Source organism: Pygocentrus nattereri, chromosome 17 (assembly GCF_015220715.1).
Source record: "Pygocentrus nattereri isolate fPygNat1 chromosome 17, fPygNat1.pri, whole genome shotgun sequence".
Taxonomy (NCBI): Eukaryota; Metazoa; Chordata; class Actinopteri; order Characiformes; family Serrasalmidae; genus Pygocentrus; species Pygocentrus nattereri.
Window position 1 is genome coordinate 27750541 of NC_051227.1, and position 18336 is coordinate 27768876.

At 39.3% G+C, this 18336-nt stretch overlaps 1 protein-coding gene across 12 annotated transcripts in view; it reads left to right on the forward strand.

Moving 5' to 3' along the window:
- Positions 1-18336, forward strand: part of tenm4 (teneurin transmembrane protein 4) — a 246804-nt gene that overhangs the window by 148778 nt on the left and 79690 nt on the right. For 8 of the 12 annotated variants that reach the window (XM_017696788.2, XM_017696786.2, XM_017696787.2 and 5 more), the window contains 3 exons: positions 1260-1460; positions 7408-7593; positions 12098-12124. In XM_017696788.2, coding sequence (XP_017552277.1) covers positions 1260-1460; positions 7408-7593; positions 12098-12124 — 414 coding nt within the window. The remainder of the gene's footprint in view (positions 1-1259; positions 1461-7407; positions 7594-12097; positions 12125-18336) is intronic. The other 4 variants (XM_017696789.2, XM_017696790.2, XM_037546598.1 and 1 more) reach the window with 1 other exon arrangement.

The window sequence follows — 18336 nt, forward strand, 5'->3', positions numbered from 1 at the left end:
TCCCTTTCTTGCCCAGCTTCAGGAAGTATTGGCTGGAAATGTGGAGAGTGCTTGTTTACAAGAGAGTCCCAGACCCAGCCATTTTGGAAACCATCAGTTTATCATGACTATATTGAGTACAATATTTTCAAATCATTATTTAAATAGTTTTAAATAGCCATTGTGCAAATTCTGGAATTGTGGGCAAATTACATTATTATGCCTTGTTATAGCTGATATTGATACCAGTAATTGCTCATTTTATTTGTTTACATTATAAAACAAGTTCACACTAAATTTAGTCTATAAATTAAGTGCACTAAACTCCAAAGAAATAACTGCTAATGCTATACTAGCTACTGTTTTCCTTTAATCATTTATTGAGCTTGAGCAGAGATAAGACTGAGATATATGGAGATAGAAAGACAGTAAGGAGTAGAGGTGGTGGGCTGCATTTCTATCACTGGAAAGGAACAGAGAGAGAAATTTATAGGATGTTAAATTGAAATGAGCTTCAGGCATGATCCCCATCCTAAACTTTCATTGTTTGATGACTTCATTACTGATACAGGAAGTCTTCAGCGTGTTTCCCCCGTGTTGAACTGGGAACAGAATAGCCAGCTGCAGTTCTGTTGTCTTCTGCTGAATCCGTGAAAAAAATCCAAACTTCTGATATTTGTATTCTGTACCTTCACAGTATGATTGTAGATGCAAATGCATTGGTTGTTATTGGTTGTAGTTATCAACTGCAAATCAAATATCAGACACATAATCATAATTAAATGTTCCTGTTTGTAGTGAATACTATACAGACGTATGCTACAATTTGGGTACCACCTGTCAAATAAGCACACTTCTTCTGCACATTTTAATACAGAATTACTGCTTTTTTTTAACTTAACATATTGAGAAAAAAACATAAACAGTGGCCCATGCCAAAACTATGGGATTTTTTAGATTTCACATTTTTTCCAATAGGTTAAATAAATAGAATTTGTGCATTTGCGTAAGATTTTCAGAAAAAAATGGTATGTTTATGTATCGTCCCTGTAGAGGATGTGTTAATTTCCCTTCACATATAAAATCAGTAAAACATGTCATTTGACTAGGGGTATTCAAACTTTTACATACAAGTCTATCACCTGACAGTGTATTATATAGCCCCTCAGGTTAATGACTGATCAGAATCAGGGATAACAAACAAAACTTTGTTTTTTAAACTTAGTCTTTGTATCTCACATGTATTCAATGTCCTAACAGTGTTTCTTTTATTTCCTCAGTGGACTGTCTGGACCCCACTTGCTCTGGGCGAGGTGTCTGTGTTCGGGGTGAGTGCCACTGTTTTGTGGGCTGGGGGGGTCCTGGGTGTGAGAGCCCCCGTGCTTCCTGCATGGACCAATGTTCAGGCCATGGGGCCTTCCTGGCTGACACAGGAACCTGCAGCTGTGATCCCAATTGGACCGGCCATGACTGCTCCACAGGTCAGTACTGTCTTTCTGCCAAGATGAGTTAACAGGTCAGCTGCCTACTTTATACATATAAAGGCTTTCAGAGACAATGAGAGAATGTTCTCTTTTACAGGAACAATTTGGTGAAAAAAATCAAATGTTTACAGTAGTTCCCTTTACCTCAAAAGCTCAGTGGCTGAAGTTTGCTTCTTAATTTTTGGACTGCAGCTATAAAGCTAATATAGCCGACAAAAAAGGGATGCTTATATCACATGACTTAGCACTGTTCATGCCTAATTTGTCTTACACTTACCTTGAACCACATTGAGTTGTTAAGTAATCTCAAAAAGGCTTGCTTATGTTGTTTTTAACACTTTGTCAATTAAAAATGGACAAAAATGTCACACCACTTCTTGTCACATATTGAATTTTAACCATACTTTTGTCCAGATGTGACTTGCAGCATTAACTGCATTTGATGTAAAGGGGAAAATTGTGGAAATTACTGAACTATTCCTTGAAGTCTCAATGTGCAATATGATGTCTCTGATGCTTCTTTGATGCCCCTTTAAAATGATTTTTAGTGGTACTAGTTTCATGCCATGTCAATAAATGCACCCTGATGCTTTGTTACTGCTCTTAATAAGCATTTCACCAGGTATGGTTGTTTATGTATGCTTATGTCAAGGTACAACTCTGCTTAATGAAAGAAGAAGAAATAGTCCTCTGCTAATCTCACCCTATTACCTGTTGCCATGGCAGCAGTCACTTCCACCTTTTCCAGGGGTGTCAGAGTATAATTGCACACTAGAGGTAATTTGTCTTGCAGTTCACTATTTGCGTCACTGCGAAAAATCCCAAAAGCTGCTTTTAGGTTTCAGCACAGTCCCTTTTTTCAGAATCCACAAATGATTGGTTATGTATTCTCTGAGCAAGAAAGCTCTTGTTAAGAGCTCCAGATGTTGAGATGGACAGTAAATTGATTTGTTAAATAAGGTTGTTTGACAGAAATCCTTATTTTAATGTTTTATTAAATTGTATTTTGTTGTTTGTGTTCTCTGCTCTCTCAAGGCTGGAAGTGGACTTTAACTGCTGTTTTTATTATGCTGTGACTGATGACCATGTCTGATCATTTAACTTTTTCCACATTTAAAGTTCCAGTTAGTAGGGGAGGGCACAGCACTCTCTGATACAGTATAACTGGCTTATTGCCTCACCCGTGTAGATGCTGGATTGCGGAGTCAGGTTCTATGCACTTGCCTCCTGGGGCTGTGGAACTGTAACTGTTACACTAACACTACCTCTGTACAAGCGATTACTGACTGCCAGCAAGACTGACTGCAGGTCATGCTGAGTCCATACGTGTACCTGCTGATAGCAAATGATGATGCTGCCAGGCTTTTGGTTCTCTTAACTTAATTACCTACTTGTTTATCGCATTTGCACCAACATTTTTTACTCATTTATTTTACCCTGTTTTGATTACATGAGCATATAAATACAGTGTTAATCAGAATTTCTAATGTCAATTAATAAGCTTCTGTTCAAAGCAGCCATGACCTTGACCTTATTGATCTCCGCATATGTTATTTTTTTCCAGTTTATTTGGACATTTTGCTTCTAGCAAATGCCACTGCTTTGCCATTGGCCTTGAAGAAGATCATCCAACTAAAAATCATTTTTCTTTCCTGAAGTTTTAAAACACAGCTATCTGTGACTGTGAATTTCCCCATTAATGCCAAGCAGACAGGCTGACCTATTAGGTAATCCGAGGGATTTGCTGGGAAATAGGCGTTTTAAAGCCTGGCTTCTCAAGCGGACAAGTCTGTGCTGTAAATTATGATGATCTTGCACTTTCTCCCTCCTGGCCCTGCTTGCTTTCTGAGCTTGCGTCGCACACCAGCATTAAAATGAAGGAGTGTCTGCTCAGGGAGAAAGACTACCACAAGCCATAGAGTTCAGGTGCTAATCCGAAGGAACGTGCAGCACCAAAGTGCACAATGTTCTATGTTTTCCATGCTTACTTTCTCGGCATATTTCTGCCTCACTAGTGCAAAGAATTTAATCATATAAGAGATGAATTAATAGTTGGTGTTATGTTTTTATTATGCCATTTATCATTGCAGACTAAACTTTCAACATTTTTTGGTGTCTTTGGATGCATTAGAACCTTGTCTTTCAACAATCAGGATTATTTTGGGGGGTGGTCATTTTCTTGATTGGCGGTAATGTTGTGCCTTCCGCATGCTTGATGAATCTCCAGTAACATTTTCTCTTGAAGGTCACTACTTTCACTATTTTATTTAATCCCCCCGTCTAGGGCTTCAGTCTCAACTGACTTGCAACATGACTTAAGAGTTACAACTTGTGAAATTTCACTGATAAAACTGATTTAAAAGCTGATTAAACTATGGCTGTCAACCTTAATGTGTGATGTCAGGTTCAATGCAGCTGCAAACAACAAATCTTATAGAAAAACAAAACTATAGAAAAAACTGAAAAATGAAATGAAGCACTACACACAGCAAATATGGTGTTTCCTTTAAAACTTGTTAAAGCTGGAATAGCTGTTAGCTATATATGCTTGTTGTACAAACTACAGCCTAAGTAACTGATTCGTAATTTTGACTTTTTCCTTTAAACACTGCATTAACTGCTTGAAGACGTTTTTTGTCAATTCAGACTGAAGATTTTTCTAGAGTTGAAGCCTCATTATTTGAAGCCATGTTGAACCTGACAGGTTCAAGAATAAAACTGAAATTCTCTTTTAAAGAATCAGACTTGACTTGCACTCACACTTCAGAGACTTGAGACTTTGTGCATACTTACACCCCAGAGACTTAAGGTCAGGAATAGATAAATAGTTGAATGTGAGTTAAATCCAAGGTAAGCATCTGCAGTGAGCTATCCAAATAAAGTGTTACTGCTCCATCTGGGAATATGTAATCTGGGTAAATGTTTAGTCCCATCGATAATTAGTTTTTTAAATATTACACTGTTTATTCCAAAAACCTCATGTGGCTTTTCAGGTTTTATTGCTTGCTGCAGACACACCTGTATGTGTGCTGTATTAGCTGTGGGAACACCATCTTGACTCGTACGTCTGCCCACACGAGTCTGTTAAACGTGTTTCTTTTTGCAGTTTGTGTGTGGCGCTGCATGGCAGGGACTGTTACAATGATAAACAGGCTGAGGAACACTGCAAAAAGCCTCATGAAAGGACCCCAAGTTCTCTACATGAGCAAAGCCTAGGGCCCTGCTGATATGGTGGCTAATTGCATCTGCTGTTCAGAGAGAAGGGCTCTCCAAGTTCAAAAAAAAAAAAAAAAAAGCTTTGATTCTCTCTTTTTTTCCCTCTTCATGTTCTGCTACTCACTGCCGGTAACTGGATGAGAAAGCTTTCAGCTTAAGCATGTGTCCATTTCATGTCATGTTCAGAAATGAGCTTCTGTGAACAATTGCAATGCGCATCAATTAGACCCTCTTTTACAGTGGCCGAGCAGGGGTCATTAGTTTATTGTTTCACGATTTAGTCCTGCAATTTTGCTCTGTCTTCTCAAGCAAAGCACTGGAGAGACGCTTAGTCTTCTCTAAAATGATATTTAATGTGTATATAAGAAGCTTCTCTGCAGTAATAATGACTTAGTGACATCTTTCTGTGCATTTGTATGTGTGTGGAAGAGAGAGAGGAGTCAGAGAGAATAGGACAAGCAAGACAAAAAAAGAAGAAGACAGCGAGACACTGCTGCACTCTGTGTGCATGTGTGTGGTAGTGGGGGACGGTTGTGTCTCCTAGACAGCTCAAAGCTGCTAATGATAAAATGCTGTTAGGACGCCTCTAATTGAAAAGCTGCATGTGAAATTAAGGACATTTACATAATTTAACAAAAGCCTAGTTCTGTAATTAGTGAGAAGGAGGATTTTTTTTCCTTTAAAGATTTTAAAGCATCTAATGCTGTGTTATGGTCTGTGGCTGAAAAGCCTAACTTGACTCCATTTATTTTCTAGCAATGACCAAAATGAAGGCTACACAGGACATAATTGACTTATTAATGGCCTTTACTTTCTCTCTGGTCCTCTTGGGCAACTAGGTCAATGCTTCAGCTAAACCTGTACATGCCAAGTTGCAAGGCTTTGATTGAATTTGAGTGAATATAGTCCACGTCAACTAATTCACATCATGGGCTCGTTTTCAGTCTTGCTCAACACTCTTGAGCAAGTTTCCAGCTTTTGTTTCTGAAACCTAGTTGGCTGTGAATAAGCCTTAGGCTACAACCAAAGTGGTTGGCAAACAGAGTTTGGAAAAAGTTTACAATCTCTGCAGCAGTGCTATGAAGTGTTGCACTTCAGTATTGGCTTGTCTCTCTAGTTTCGCCCCACCTGGATAGCTCCATGTCCCCCGAGCCCCAGAAAGCAGGAGAGGGCATTCAATCTGTAAACACTCAGATGGCGCATTCTGAGCTGTGGCCTCTGTTAGGGCTTGTTGAACATCCCCCATCTGGCCCTGCTCTCCTTCACTGACTTAGCGCTAAGGTTTTTTTTTTCTCCATCATCTCAGCAGCCATGTAATCAGCCTTGTCTTCCTCATTACCAGCAAGGCATACATTGAGCCTATATGAATTCCTTCGATTGCCAATTGAATTCTTTCACAACTACATAATTTATATAAAGTAGTTACTAAATAATTTGTAGTGCTTACTGAATAATCCCATAAATGCCACTAACCTACATTTTTATTGATTGTATTTTTTCCTATATAGCTCACTTGTTTTTTTGTTTTTGCGCTTTTATGCACCAAAAACAGTCATACTGTATTTTTGTGTGATTATTTTCCAGTCGTTCTTTATCCCTTAGAATTCAATAAGATGTTTTCAGTCGTATGCAAAAATTTGAACACCCTGGTCAGAAAACCTCTGTTGATTTTCTAAGTGACGATACATCATCACTACATCATCTACAGAGAAAACACTAATATATGGCATTTAACTGCACCTTTAGGGCCAATGTCTATTTATTTGCATAAACATAAAATATAAAATGTGCCGTAACTTTTACACAGGCCACATTTTATGTTTTATTTTCCAGTATGTTACATGCAGCAAATAATTAGAAATTGTAGATTAAAATGTGAGCAAGTGTGGATCTGTTAATTATATTCACTCATAAAATCAACAAAACATGTCATTTGTACTTTGACCGGGGATTCCCAAACTTTTGCATATGACTGTATGTTATTGTACCTTTAAAATGTGCTAATCTACCTCTGTTTTGATTGGCTGCCCTGCGTTGTGCCTCATCATAAAAGTAGTCTTGTCTGCAGCACTTCATAGAACTTTGGTGTGTAAGGGGGATAGGCTGAATAGGTGGACATGAGTAAATTAGTTAATAGTTATGACATCACAAAAAACAATGACTATAAAATAAGCTGTTTTAGCAGGTTCATTTTCATATATATATATATGAATTGAGAAGCAAATTATACCTTTTTAAACTCTAACATATAGCAGTTTTTAAAGAGTACATCTAATTGTTTTGTTGAAAAACAGGCAATGACGAAGGATTTTCCACGATATGTGCCATTTAAGATTAATAAGTGAATGATAAGCCTGTAGTTTAAGTGGTTAATGAGGGCTGACATGTGTTGCTGCTTCTATAGAAAGTTAAAATTGGACTTTTTTTCCTTTTTTACCACCTTCTCATGGCACAAAAGAGGTGCGGATTCACAAAGGAGGACAAGGGGCACTGTGGAGAATCCGCCACCATACATGCCCCCCTCTTTGCTTTGTGATGGGCTTATTAGATCTGCATTGTCCAAAGGGTATTCTACTCCCCTTTTCTTATGAGGGGTGAGAATTTCTTTTGAGCAGCCGTTGGACAGGCTAGCAGAGCGTGGCCAGTCCATCTCCGACAATAACTTGTGGATTTGTCTTGTTTTTACCCCCTGTGGTCCTCCGTGTCCCTCCCTGCATTTCTCCCACAGAGCTTTGTGCGGCGGACTGTGGCGGTCATGGCGTCTGCGTGGCGGGCGGCTGCCGCTGTGAGGAGGGCTGGACGGGTGCCGGTTGTGACCAGAGGGCGTGTCACCCGCGCTGCAGCGAACACGGCACCTGCAAGGACGGCAAGTGCGAGTGCAGCCCAGGCTGGAACGGAGAACACTGCACCATCGGTAGGGTGGAGTGTGTGAGTGAGCGAGCAAGTGTGTGACTGAGTGAGCGAGCAAGCGAGTGAGTGAGTGAGTGAATGAATGACTGAGGGGTGGGTCGTTAAGTGGGGGGAGGTTTTGGGGGGTTTTGGGCGAGAAAGGGAGAAGCATGCGTAATTGAATTTGTGCAACTTGGCATAGCATGAAGAGGTTTGCTGAAGGATCTAAGGCTTGCCTTCATGCATTTTAATGTGAGAATGTGCTAAGGTGTCTTTTCATTTCCGCTCATCCTTTTCCACATCCCGCTTTTTTCCCTATCCTCCCGCGTCGTCGCCTTCCTTTTGATTTGTTGATGTGAAATACAAACATTTGCATCGTCTCGAGCAGCTGAGCCACTGGAAAGACATTCTTTTTTGCAGGGCACTTGACCGCAAAGAAAAGAGAAAAAATAAAAAGACTTTTATTTACTTAGAAAGTCTCAGTATTGAAAATGAGTTTTTTTTTCCTCCAAACTTTCCTTTAACTCTACTTAGAATTTGATTAAAAGTGCCAGAGACTCAATCGGCAGAGGAGCTATGCAACTGACATGATTCTTTCCTTCACCTTCATGTTTTGATTGCTTTTTTTGATTACCTCAAAGTTGACTCACAGAGAAAATGGTCAAAAACAAACATCAGTCAAGGGAGAAACTGTGCCTTTATGCTTAGCTTCCCTTAATGTGATGCCACCTCAAAGTTCCCAATCACTTCTAGGTTGTGATGGCAGATTTCACTGTCTGTCCATATCTGCGCATGCTGATGCACATCCCAGCTTTATAGGACACCATAGAGCTGTCAAGAAGCTGTGCTCAGTTTAAAGAAATAGTCCAACCAAGTGATGCTAGCGCTACTAACAGTGGATGAAAGGTCACATTGCCAGTTAGCATGCCATTACGCTCACTGCCTCTACTGACTTTCATTCATTATTAGTCACTATCAGCACTGATTGCTCAAATTATCTTAAACTAGTCTTAAACAGCTGATAATATAAAGCTAGGTAGAGATCTGTTAGCAGGGCACCACCAAGCCTGCTACAGGTTTCAGGCTGGCAGACTGAACCATCTAATCTCATGTGAATTGAATAAGTAATTAAGTGAATCTAATTTGTGTGCAGCTCTGCTCATGAAAGACAGCGTAATGTGAAGATAATGCTGGGTCTGGGTGCAGTGGCCTCTCTGATGCTCAGAGCAGGGATGCTAACATTGACAGCACAGTCAGCTTTTATGTTCAGCTGTAGCTGTTTAACACAAGAAGCATAGGCTAAGAATAAAACCCTGAAGCACTGAAGCACCTAATACCTCAAACTTTTATTTATAGCACCCCAGTGTACAGCCATTATAATCATCATTTATAATTTAAGCTAGCCTGCAAATAAAGTGATTAGTAGGTTTCAGTAAATTTAGTAGAGGATATGACCACTTGAAGATTAAACATCAGTTTAGTAGTTTTGCCAAGACCATTAAAAGTTTAATCTGTATTTAACTGAGTGAAATATACAACTTCATTACTGAGAAATGGCACATTCCTCGCCATATCTTACTGCTGCATCAATTTGAAAACCACCTTTATGTCTATACACCTGTGTTAGTTTTTCTTTTAATCTTGTAATCGATTTATGATGAAAATTAATAGTCCCTAAATTATGGAACACAGTTAATTGTTGTAGCTATGGCCTGTGATTTAGGCTTTCAATGGGTCTAGGTTGCGATCAGAATGGCTAATTAGCATGCTGAATTGGATGACACAAACTAGCAAAATTATAATTTGTGATGTAATTTCTGGCTAATTACTCATGTTACACTATTTTATTTATTTAACATGAATTTTCTAAGTGGATGGTTTATTATCACATCTTTTTAAATATCAATAATACATTTAGGAGTCTGGCCTCTTCATATCATACAGAGAATGCTTGCATGTCAAGAAAATATGAGACCCATATACCTCAGAATCATTTTGATGGAATGACTTTCAACTCTTTCGGTGGATATATCACCCAAAGAAAGTGTTGAAAGGAAATTTGGTAGCGTTGAGCAGTTTGGTTGATAAACATCTTTGGGGGATGCTTAACCCCACTGTGCCCTGTATGTATTACTAGATGGTGCCATAAGAAATAAATGTGCACTGATCGCATTTATTTCATAAGTTTTTTTTTTTTTTCCTTTTCTTTTTTTTTCTTTTCTTTCCCTTCGGTCTTGCCTGGTGTCAGTTCACTTTGTGTTAGCTGTGAGGATTCACATTCTTTCAGCTGACCTTAAAGAGCCTGAATGGGCCAGTGGACTGACCCGTTCTAGGAGACTGCCTTTTCCAGTGTGTCTGTCTCAACACCGTTGTGTCTGTCTCCCTGTCTCTTCTATTCTCTCTCTCTCTCTCTCTCTCTCTCTCTCTCTCTCTCTCTCACTCACTCACTCACTTTCTCACTCTCTCTCTCTCTTCTCCTGAGAAACGTCCCTGCCACCTCTGCTCAGTAGAAATGGGTGACATAGTTCTTTGCTGTTGTCAGTGCCATTTCAAGCGCTTGATTTTCGTCTGTATACCCGTCAATGGCCCCAGAAAAGAAATGGGCTGTAGACAGTGCATACCAACCTGCACAGAAAGAAGAAAAAATAAGCAGAGGAATATTTTGACTATATTTAGATTCTAGCATCCTGCAGTTGTTCGAAGTGTGATGGCATCTCAAGCTTTGTGCAGAGAGCTGCAGGGTTTTCACTAGGCTTCTAGTGCAAGCTAAGTCACTCAGTGTTTAACATTATGTGAATGCAGTATTAGCATGCCTTTTATATGTGCTGTGGTGAGATGTCATCCCTAAACACAGAGAATCATACTATTAAATAAGGAGCTCAGTGTTCGTAGAGGCATTCAGGCCTGATTTAGCTTATTTGCAGTGAATTTGGCTGCTATTTAGCCTGCTATACCTTGCTGTATAGCTATATTTAGCCTGCTACACATAGCGTATTCTACATTGAGGCTGCACAATACGAACATTAAATATGTTTTTTAAAAAGCTATTGAATATCAAGATGACACCTGAGAAGCCTTAAATTAGCATTGAAATAGTTTGCCTCTAATTGGATGTGCCACAGACTTTTTTTGCTGTGTAAACAGAAACATAACCTCTCCTTATTTGCAAATAGCAAAAACATTACAAAAGCAGCATTTATTATTGTAAATAACGTAATGTAAATAATGAAATACTAATAACTTACTTTAGAACTGCAAGCACATTTATGTGCACTGTAAGGCTGAATAAGGACAAACAAGTACACTGTGGCTGTTAATGGTGCCCCCTTGTGGAGAATTTGTAGCCTGTGAAATATGAGTTCCATGAAGTGCTTCAGTATAAAAACAGTCCCTGAAATGCTTTTTCTTGTCTTATTTGCAATCAGGCTATAAACACAAATAAACTTGTATATTTTTATTTTCATTATAGGTTTACAAAAAGGAATAAATATTGTTGCAACAGTAGCTATTACTGCTGCCATAGTCATAGCATTTTACACACAACGCTGAGTATGAGAAGAGTCATCATGTTTTAAGCCTTTTTACCTGGCTTGTATTTCATGAAAGAATAGTTTCTGAGCTTTGCACTTATGTGTTTTATAACCGGTTGTTTAGCTGAATAGTTAAGTTATGTGAGTGAGTGCTTGGTTCAAGTTTAGAGAGCACTTGTTGGGATTCTAACACTGCATTCCACCCATATAATTACATCTACTTCAGTGTAGCATTAGAGGTTACTTGATTTGTTGTGTCATTGCAGTCCTTAACAATGTGTAAATTGCGGAAATTCATCACAATAACAGTAAAGCTATGATTTATCATGCAGCTCTAGTCCCTGTAAACATTTTGATAGGGTCAGACCCATAAATCAGTGAGCTCATAATATCAGCAGTAATATCAGCATAATAGCTGCAGTCCCACAGATTAATTGGTATCAGCAAAAATGATCATTAGTTACTGGCTGGCTTTATATAAAAATGAACAGATGCCTCTGATGCAAGAGAAACGTCAAGCTGACGATCACTACTAGTTCATTACTGTTACAGTAACACAGGTAAACTTGTACATTTGAACACAAAACGAGAATGTGGTAAAAAGAAAAACGTCCCAGAAATCCTCTCTATAATTATATTATTTAACTATGTGAGTTATAGCTGTTTGAGCTGAAAACTGACAGTCATATCAGTTAGTAAAGCACTGTTTGACTAAAATTATGGACTTCGTTTTCTGGCCATCGATTATGCTATGCCTTTTTGGCCAGCCCTCTAGCTCTTCTCTCTCCGTCTCTCTCTGTCTGTCTCTCTCCCTTCCTAATTGTATGTCGCAGCCTATGCTGTGTATGTGTTCTGGCCTGTGATGTGTGTTTGTGGTGCATGCTGTGGTTTCCTCTCGGTAAAGGCATGCCTACTTTTGCTCTGGCTGTCCACGTCTCTCTCTGAAAGCCGCACTGTTCAAATCCTCCCCTTACATGTCCTTGTCTTTTATCTCCCAAGCTCACTATCTGGATAAGGTAGTGAAAGGTATGGCATTCCTTCCTTCCTTTTTTCCTGTCTTCCTCCTTCTTTCCTTCCTTCCTTCATTTCTTTCTTTGTTTTTTCTTTCTTTCTTCTATTCTTTACTTTTATTTCCTTCTTCCATCATCTGATTTTTTTTTTCTTCCATCCATTTCGTCCCCATACCTTCTCCTCTCGCTGTCCCTAGGCCTTCTATCAAGCAAACCCACAGTCCATGGTCCATTCTGGCATCCAGACCAGCATCCTTTCTCCTTCTTTTGCAACCTTCTTGTGCTCACTCCCCTCCCTCTGTCCTTTCTGTACGTTCCCAGTGAAACCATTTCTACTTAGCACGTTCACACCACGGGAGTGAGTGGGGGTCTTTGGTGGGAACTTCTAGATTAATATGATTATAATTGTAGGTGGCTGCCAGACAAATCTCTAACCACTGTGCTACACAGGTAATGGATGGCTTTGAAGAAGGGAGGGTGGGTCACTTTAAGGTGCTGAAGCTCCAATACAGACACTAATTAAAGCAATAATTTAGCCAAAAATCTAATTTAATAAATTCCCATGTGTCATAAATGTAGTTAGATTTTTTTTCTTTTCAGAAAAAAGTAAGGGGGCTTACCCCTCAAGTATGGGGCTACTGTCTCTACCAAATAATGAAAGCTTATGCTCCATTAGCTCTGTCCAACCTGCAATCCTAAATCTTCACTCATGTACCTCAGACCATGTCAGCTGAGTTTAGTCTGTACTTCTGTCCTTTTTGTGGAGGGAAAGTGCAGACATACCCCATGTGCTGGTTTTGTTCAAAACATTTATAATCATATATATATCACTACAACAGGCACTGTCACAAAGCAGCTTTACAGAAAAATCTGGGTCCAAGCCTTCATGAGCAAACCAGTGGCAACAGTGGTATAGAAAATCTCCCTAAGAGCAAGAGGAAGAAACCTTGAGAGGAACCAAGACTTAAAAGGGGAACCCATCCTCTGGTCAACACTGCATAGCAAAACAATAACACAAGTAATAAAAACATGGAAAACGCATTTACTATTAGGTTAAAATATTAAAATACTGAAAAAGGGACAAGCCGATGAAGCAATGGCCATGATTAAATAGTTCGAGTCTGTGCAGCAGTAGCATCGTCAGGGGGCTCAGTGGCTTGCAGGTGAGGTTTGCAGGAAGCTCCGTGGTAGTCAAAAGAAGAAGAAGAAGGCGGGCGTGCAGTGGGCACCGATCAGCATCAGACTGCACAGGATGGGCAGATGTTCAACTCTGCAAAGAAATACACAGACAGTTCTGTTAGGCGAAACTGATTACAGTTACTGCTGCTCTCTGTTATACAGTGTAACAGAGTGCAGCAGAGACTCCAGCAGGTCGAGCTATTACAGCCTAAATAAAAAGAGAGCCAGAAGGCAATGAACACGAGGGCTCCCTGAGATGTTGGCCTCTGCCCCACTATCAACAAACTTGAGTGAGCACATGAGAGCAGCAAGACGACACCCCCACTTAAGTTGCCTAAAGTAAAGCGTCCTTCAAGTCGCATGACACTTAGCTGTAACAGTTGCATGCGTCTCAATGTCATGAATCAGTGAATAAAAATACTGATAACACATTGTGTCGAATGGCATACTTTGATGTATGGACAGCTGATTTAACTAGCCAGCTTGTTAAGGGGCCGTTTATTCTACTATTTAGTGTTCTTTGGCCTGCTGTTATCTATGTATCTAGATTTGTTTTCTCCTTCTTCTCAACTTCTAACTTACAGTTCTCCTAGGTTTAAGACATCAAGTAATGGCTATATATATATATATATATATATATATATATATATATATATATATATATATATATATATATATATATAAAAGCCTGTATATAGATGCAAAATTATTAACATAGAGAAAAAGAGCAGAAGAAGAAATTATCGTATGTATATATGCAACCTTAAGTAACATGCTGACCAGCTGCTTAGTTAACTAACTTGTGGAGTAATTGAATGTGTTGTGTGCAACTGTCATTGTTTTTTAATTTCTTTGTGTGGCTGTCAGGTGAATGGAAATTAAGCTGCATCCAGGTCACAACATGCAACTGGTCACATGAACGTGTCATTATGTAAAACCAGTCTTAATGATGCCATCCATGCCACAGATTAGGTTGTCCTTTTTGAGAAAACACTTGTAAAAACTGTATTTCAGTCTTTTACTACAATTCGTTTATTGCCATTACATGTAACTGAATATGGGAGTGACACGGCACATTACACTTTACAAACTGTAATGTGCAGCACCTCCAATTAACTGTTAACCTATGTTTCGGATGCAAACAACATGGGGTGATTGGACAACTTTCCTTTCCTACCGTTAACGGTATTAAAACCACAAAGAAAGTCTATTTGAGATTACTTAGCAACTAAACACACATTTAAGGCAATTGTGTGTTGGTTTTGGCATACTGGCATAGTTTCAGTGCTAATTATATGCTACATTAACTTCATAGTTGCCATGCACAACTGTGAAAATTAGATTTTTCGCTGAACTATTCCTTTAAATACCGAGTCGAGTAGCAGGCCTCCCTCCCACATTGACGTAGTCTTCCTCTCTTTTCCTTGCTCACACATTGTATTGAACTAGGTCTTCAGTGTTCTTTTTCTCTTTTCTATTGCTTTCTCATCCTTGCCATTCTGGCCTCTCTCTCTCTCTCTCTCTCTCTCTCTCTCTCTCTCTCTCTCTCTCCGGACCACCTGTGTAGTGAACGTGGGCAGGCAGGGGTTGGGCGAGGCATTTTGCAAGCCCGCTCGACTCTGGGGCCGCTTCAGTCTGACTGGCTGTGGCTCCGTGGGGGCCTCTCTCTGAAAGGGCTGCCAATTAAACTGAACTAGTGCCAGCAGAGAGCCTATCTTTATTTATTTATCTTGTAATAAGCATTCAGAAGCAACTAATCAACTGCCTCCTCTGAGCAAAGCTACATAGAGCTACTTCTCTGCTGGGATGAGGAAAGGCAGTCGGTGGCACTCTCACAGGGATGAATCTTCAGAAGATACATTGCAGTAGGAGTAAAATTGCATTTGAAGGTGGTGGTTAATTTGCATCTTTGTATTTTTGCTTTCCAGATTGGATTTTGAAATGTTAGAATTAAATATAATCAAGTATTCAGTCAAGTCAAAATTTATAAATTTTATAAATTTATATTTATAAATAAAATAATATTCTCAGGCTATTTTCAGATAATCTGTAACAGTGGAGTCCCCAGGCGATCAACATTTTTCTTCATCCCAGTGTGTTGCGATTTGGTTTGGACCGAAAATATGCACCATCTTGAGGGTCCTGCGTACTAAATTAGGAACCACTGCTTTAATCTGGCATGAAATTTTATTCCAAGTCTGATTGCAGGCTGAGAATTTTCAGTCCGAACCCAACCCAAACCACCTCCTCATGTCTTGTAGAAGATGTTTTATAAAATATATTGAACATAAAGCATCCTTTTTGCTGTGCCAAATTGTACGTCCCTGAACTGATTCACTGTTTATATCCTGTTTTTCTCACAAGCGTGAGACATCAACACCATAAGTGGTTGAGTCCATCATGCCAGTATTAAGACTATTTTAAGGTAATGAAAATTTTAAGGTAAATGAAAACAAAGTAAGGAGATAACTACAACAGGAGGAAATGATGAGTAATATCTAAAACTAAGAAGTGGAAGCTGGGGTGTGTGAACCTGAATGTGAATTTTGGAAATGACACGTAAACCTGACTGCACCAGACGTGTGCAGATGGGTCCTGATATTTCAGGCACTGCTTGTCATGTTTTTATTGTCCGTAAGTAAAGTAACCGTGTCCAGTTGAATCATGGTGAAACTTGACATTTAATTATGCACTGAATCGATTCCTTGTGACTCATAATTGAATCAACTCGTTGTAAGGTCACGACTTGCCCTCCGTGGTGAAGATATTACAAAAATATAATACAACACTTTGGTGTATCTTCACGTCTGACGAAGCAGCTCATATTTTGGTGAGCTGCTTTCAGACATGAGCTGCCTGTATGCATTCAAGGCCAGATGGAAAGCAAAGCTCCTAATCGTGTTTCTCATGTTTGCTTCTTGCTTTGATTGTGCTAAACATATTACGTATTATAGTGTGTGAACCGTAGAGGCCCCCATACACATATAGCACTGCCTTATCACAAGAGCGGCTGCACAAAGCTCAGATCAACACATTCGATGCTTCTACACATGCAGCCATTTTCTCTTCCATCATGGCTGCCAGGAAGCATCTCAAATCTCCTTCTTATCAGACAACCTCCACCTTCCTTCTGCCATACAAAACACCCACCAACCACCTCTCTATCTCTCTCTCTCTCTCACTCTCTCCTCATTTCTCTCTCTTCCTTACTCCCTGTTATGTGGCACCAGTAACTGATGCCAGTAAAGCAGGTCATGGTTGGGGATGTTGGCGAGCTCTTCTTGCCTAAAGCGTTTCAGAATTCTGTATTTGATAGCATCAGGCTTTACAGCCTTTCTTCTCTGTTTGTTTCTAGGCATTAAGCAGAATGACTGATGATTCATCAAACCAAACCAAATCATGATTCATCAAACCAAAGATGGTGATTCAACTGCAATGATTTTAACATGTCAGAATCAATTACAATGACCAATGACAATATTCTGCAAAGTATGCGCTCATTCATTGGCCATTATAAAAATCTTGTGCTGTATTCAGATGTTCATGTTTTACTGTATTGTTATAAAGTTTCTATTTCTGCCACTCTGTGAACAGTCCAGTTACATTTGTGTTCTATATAGAGGATTTAGGATCTAGCCCTTCGGTTCTGGCCATAAACGTGAAAACACAAATGTCACAAGACAAAACACAAGAATGGCAAAAAAAAAATCAATGACTTTTTTTCCCTCATAAAATTGGTCCTATCTATTGGAAATCATAAGATAACTGTTGGATTGTTTGTTACTTAATTTAACGTGTAAAGCCTCCAGCTCCTGAAGTCCTAACCTAGTAGAAAGCTCTATCTATGTACCGCATGCAGTAAGAGCAGTACTACAATACATCCATTGTTTAAATAAATCAGGCATGTAGGAATATGAAAACAGAGCAAGTCAGTTGTAGAGGAGTGAAGAAGAGAAGTGACACAATAATGTACTCTTAGCTTTAACTAGATCATGCACAGCTGTACCAAGTGAATTCTTCCTATGCCTCTTTACACATCTTCATATTGTACAGCCTTTCTAGACAGCAGTAGGACCAGAATAAGACATGGACAAAACAACGAAATGTCCTCTCTTGTTTGCACTTACTGTACAAGCTACAAAATGAATGATTCAAATTGATGCACACTAGTCTTACAATTCGTCTGTCAGCAGTGATGTTCGTAGTTGGTGAATCATTACAGCAGAAGGGAAAGTAAAATTCCTATCAGCAGACCATTCCTAAAATAGGCATTTAACTTCTCTCTTCTCTTCTCTTCTCTTCTCTTCTCTTCTCTTCTCTTCTCTTCTCTTCTCTTCTCTTCTTTTTCAGCCTTCATTTCTTCTTTCCTCTCTTCTTTCCAAATCTCTTCATCACCTGTCATTTCTTTCTTCTCTTCTTTCCAAATCTCTTCTCTTCATCACCTGTCATTTATCTCTTCTTCTCTTCTTTCCAGATCTCTTTTCTTCTTTGTCCCCTGTCATTTCTCTCTTCTTCTCTTCCTTCCAAATCTCTTCTCTTCATCACCTGTCATTTCTCTCTTCTTCTCTTCTTTCCATTGCTCTTCTCTTTTTTCTTTTCTCTTCTCTTTAGTTATCTCTTCTTTTCAAAGCTTATGCCTTCTCTTCTCTTCTCTCTTTATATTGCCACTCTCGCCCACATATACCTGTAATAGAGTTATTCATTGCTGGTTGTTTCTGTCTTCTGCTTAATCCTGGCCAGCCCCAGCCCAAAGCGCCTAATGATAGTAGTTGGTGAAACATCACAACAGTCTTTGAAATAGTAAAATTTATATCAGAGTAGACTATTCTTACATTTAAGTTAATCTACTGCTGCATCCTTGGTTATTCCTCATTGCTTACTCTCTGTCTCTGTCTCTCTTTCTTCCTCTCTTTCTCTGTCCACCTAAGAGCTGGATCCATTCTGCAGCACTAATGAGAGTCTATTGATTTAGACAAACTCTGCAGTAGGTGCCTGCTTCAAAGGGATATGAGGAGCTTAACAAAAGGTGTATCAAATTAATCACCCAGA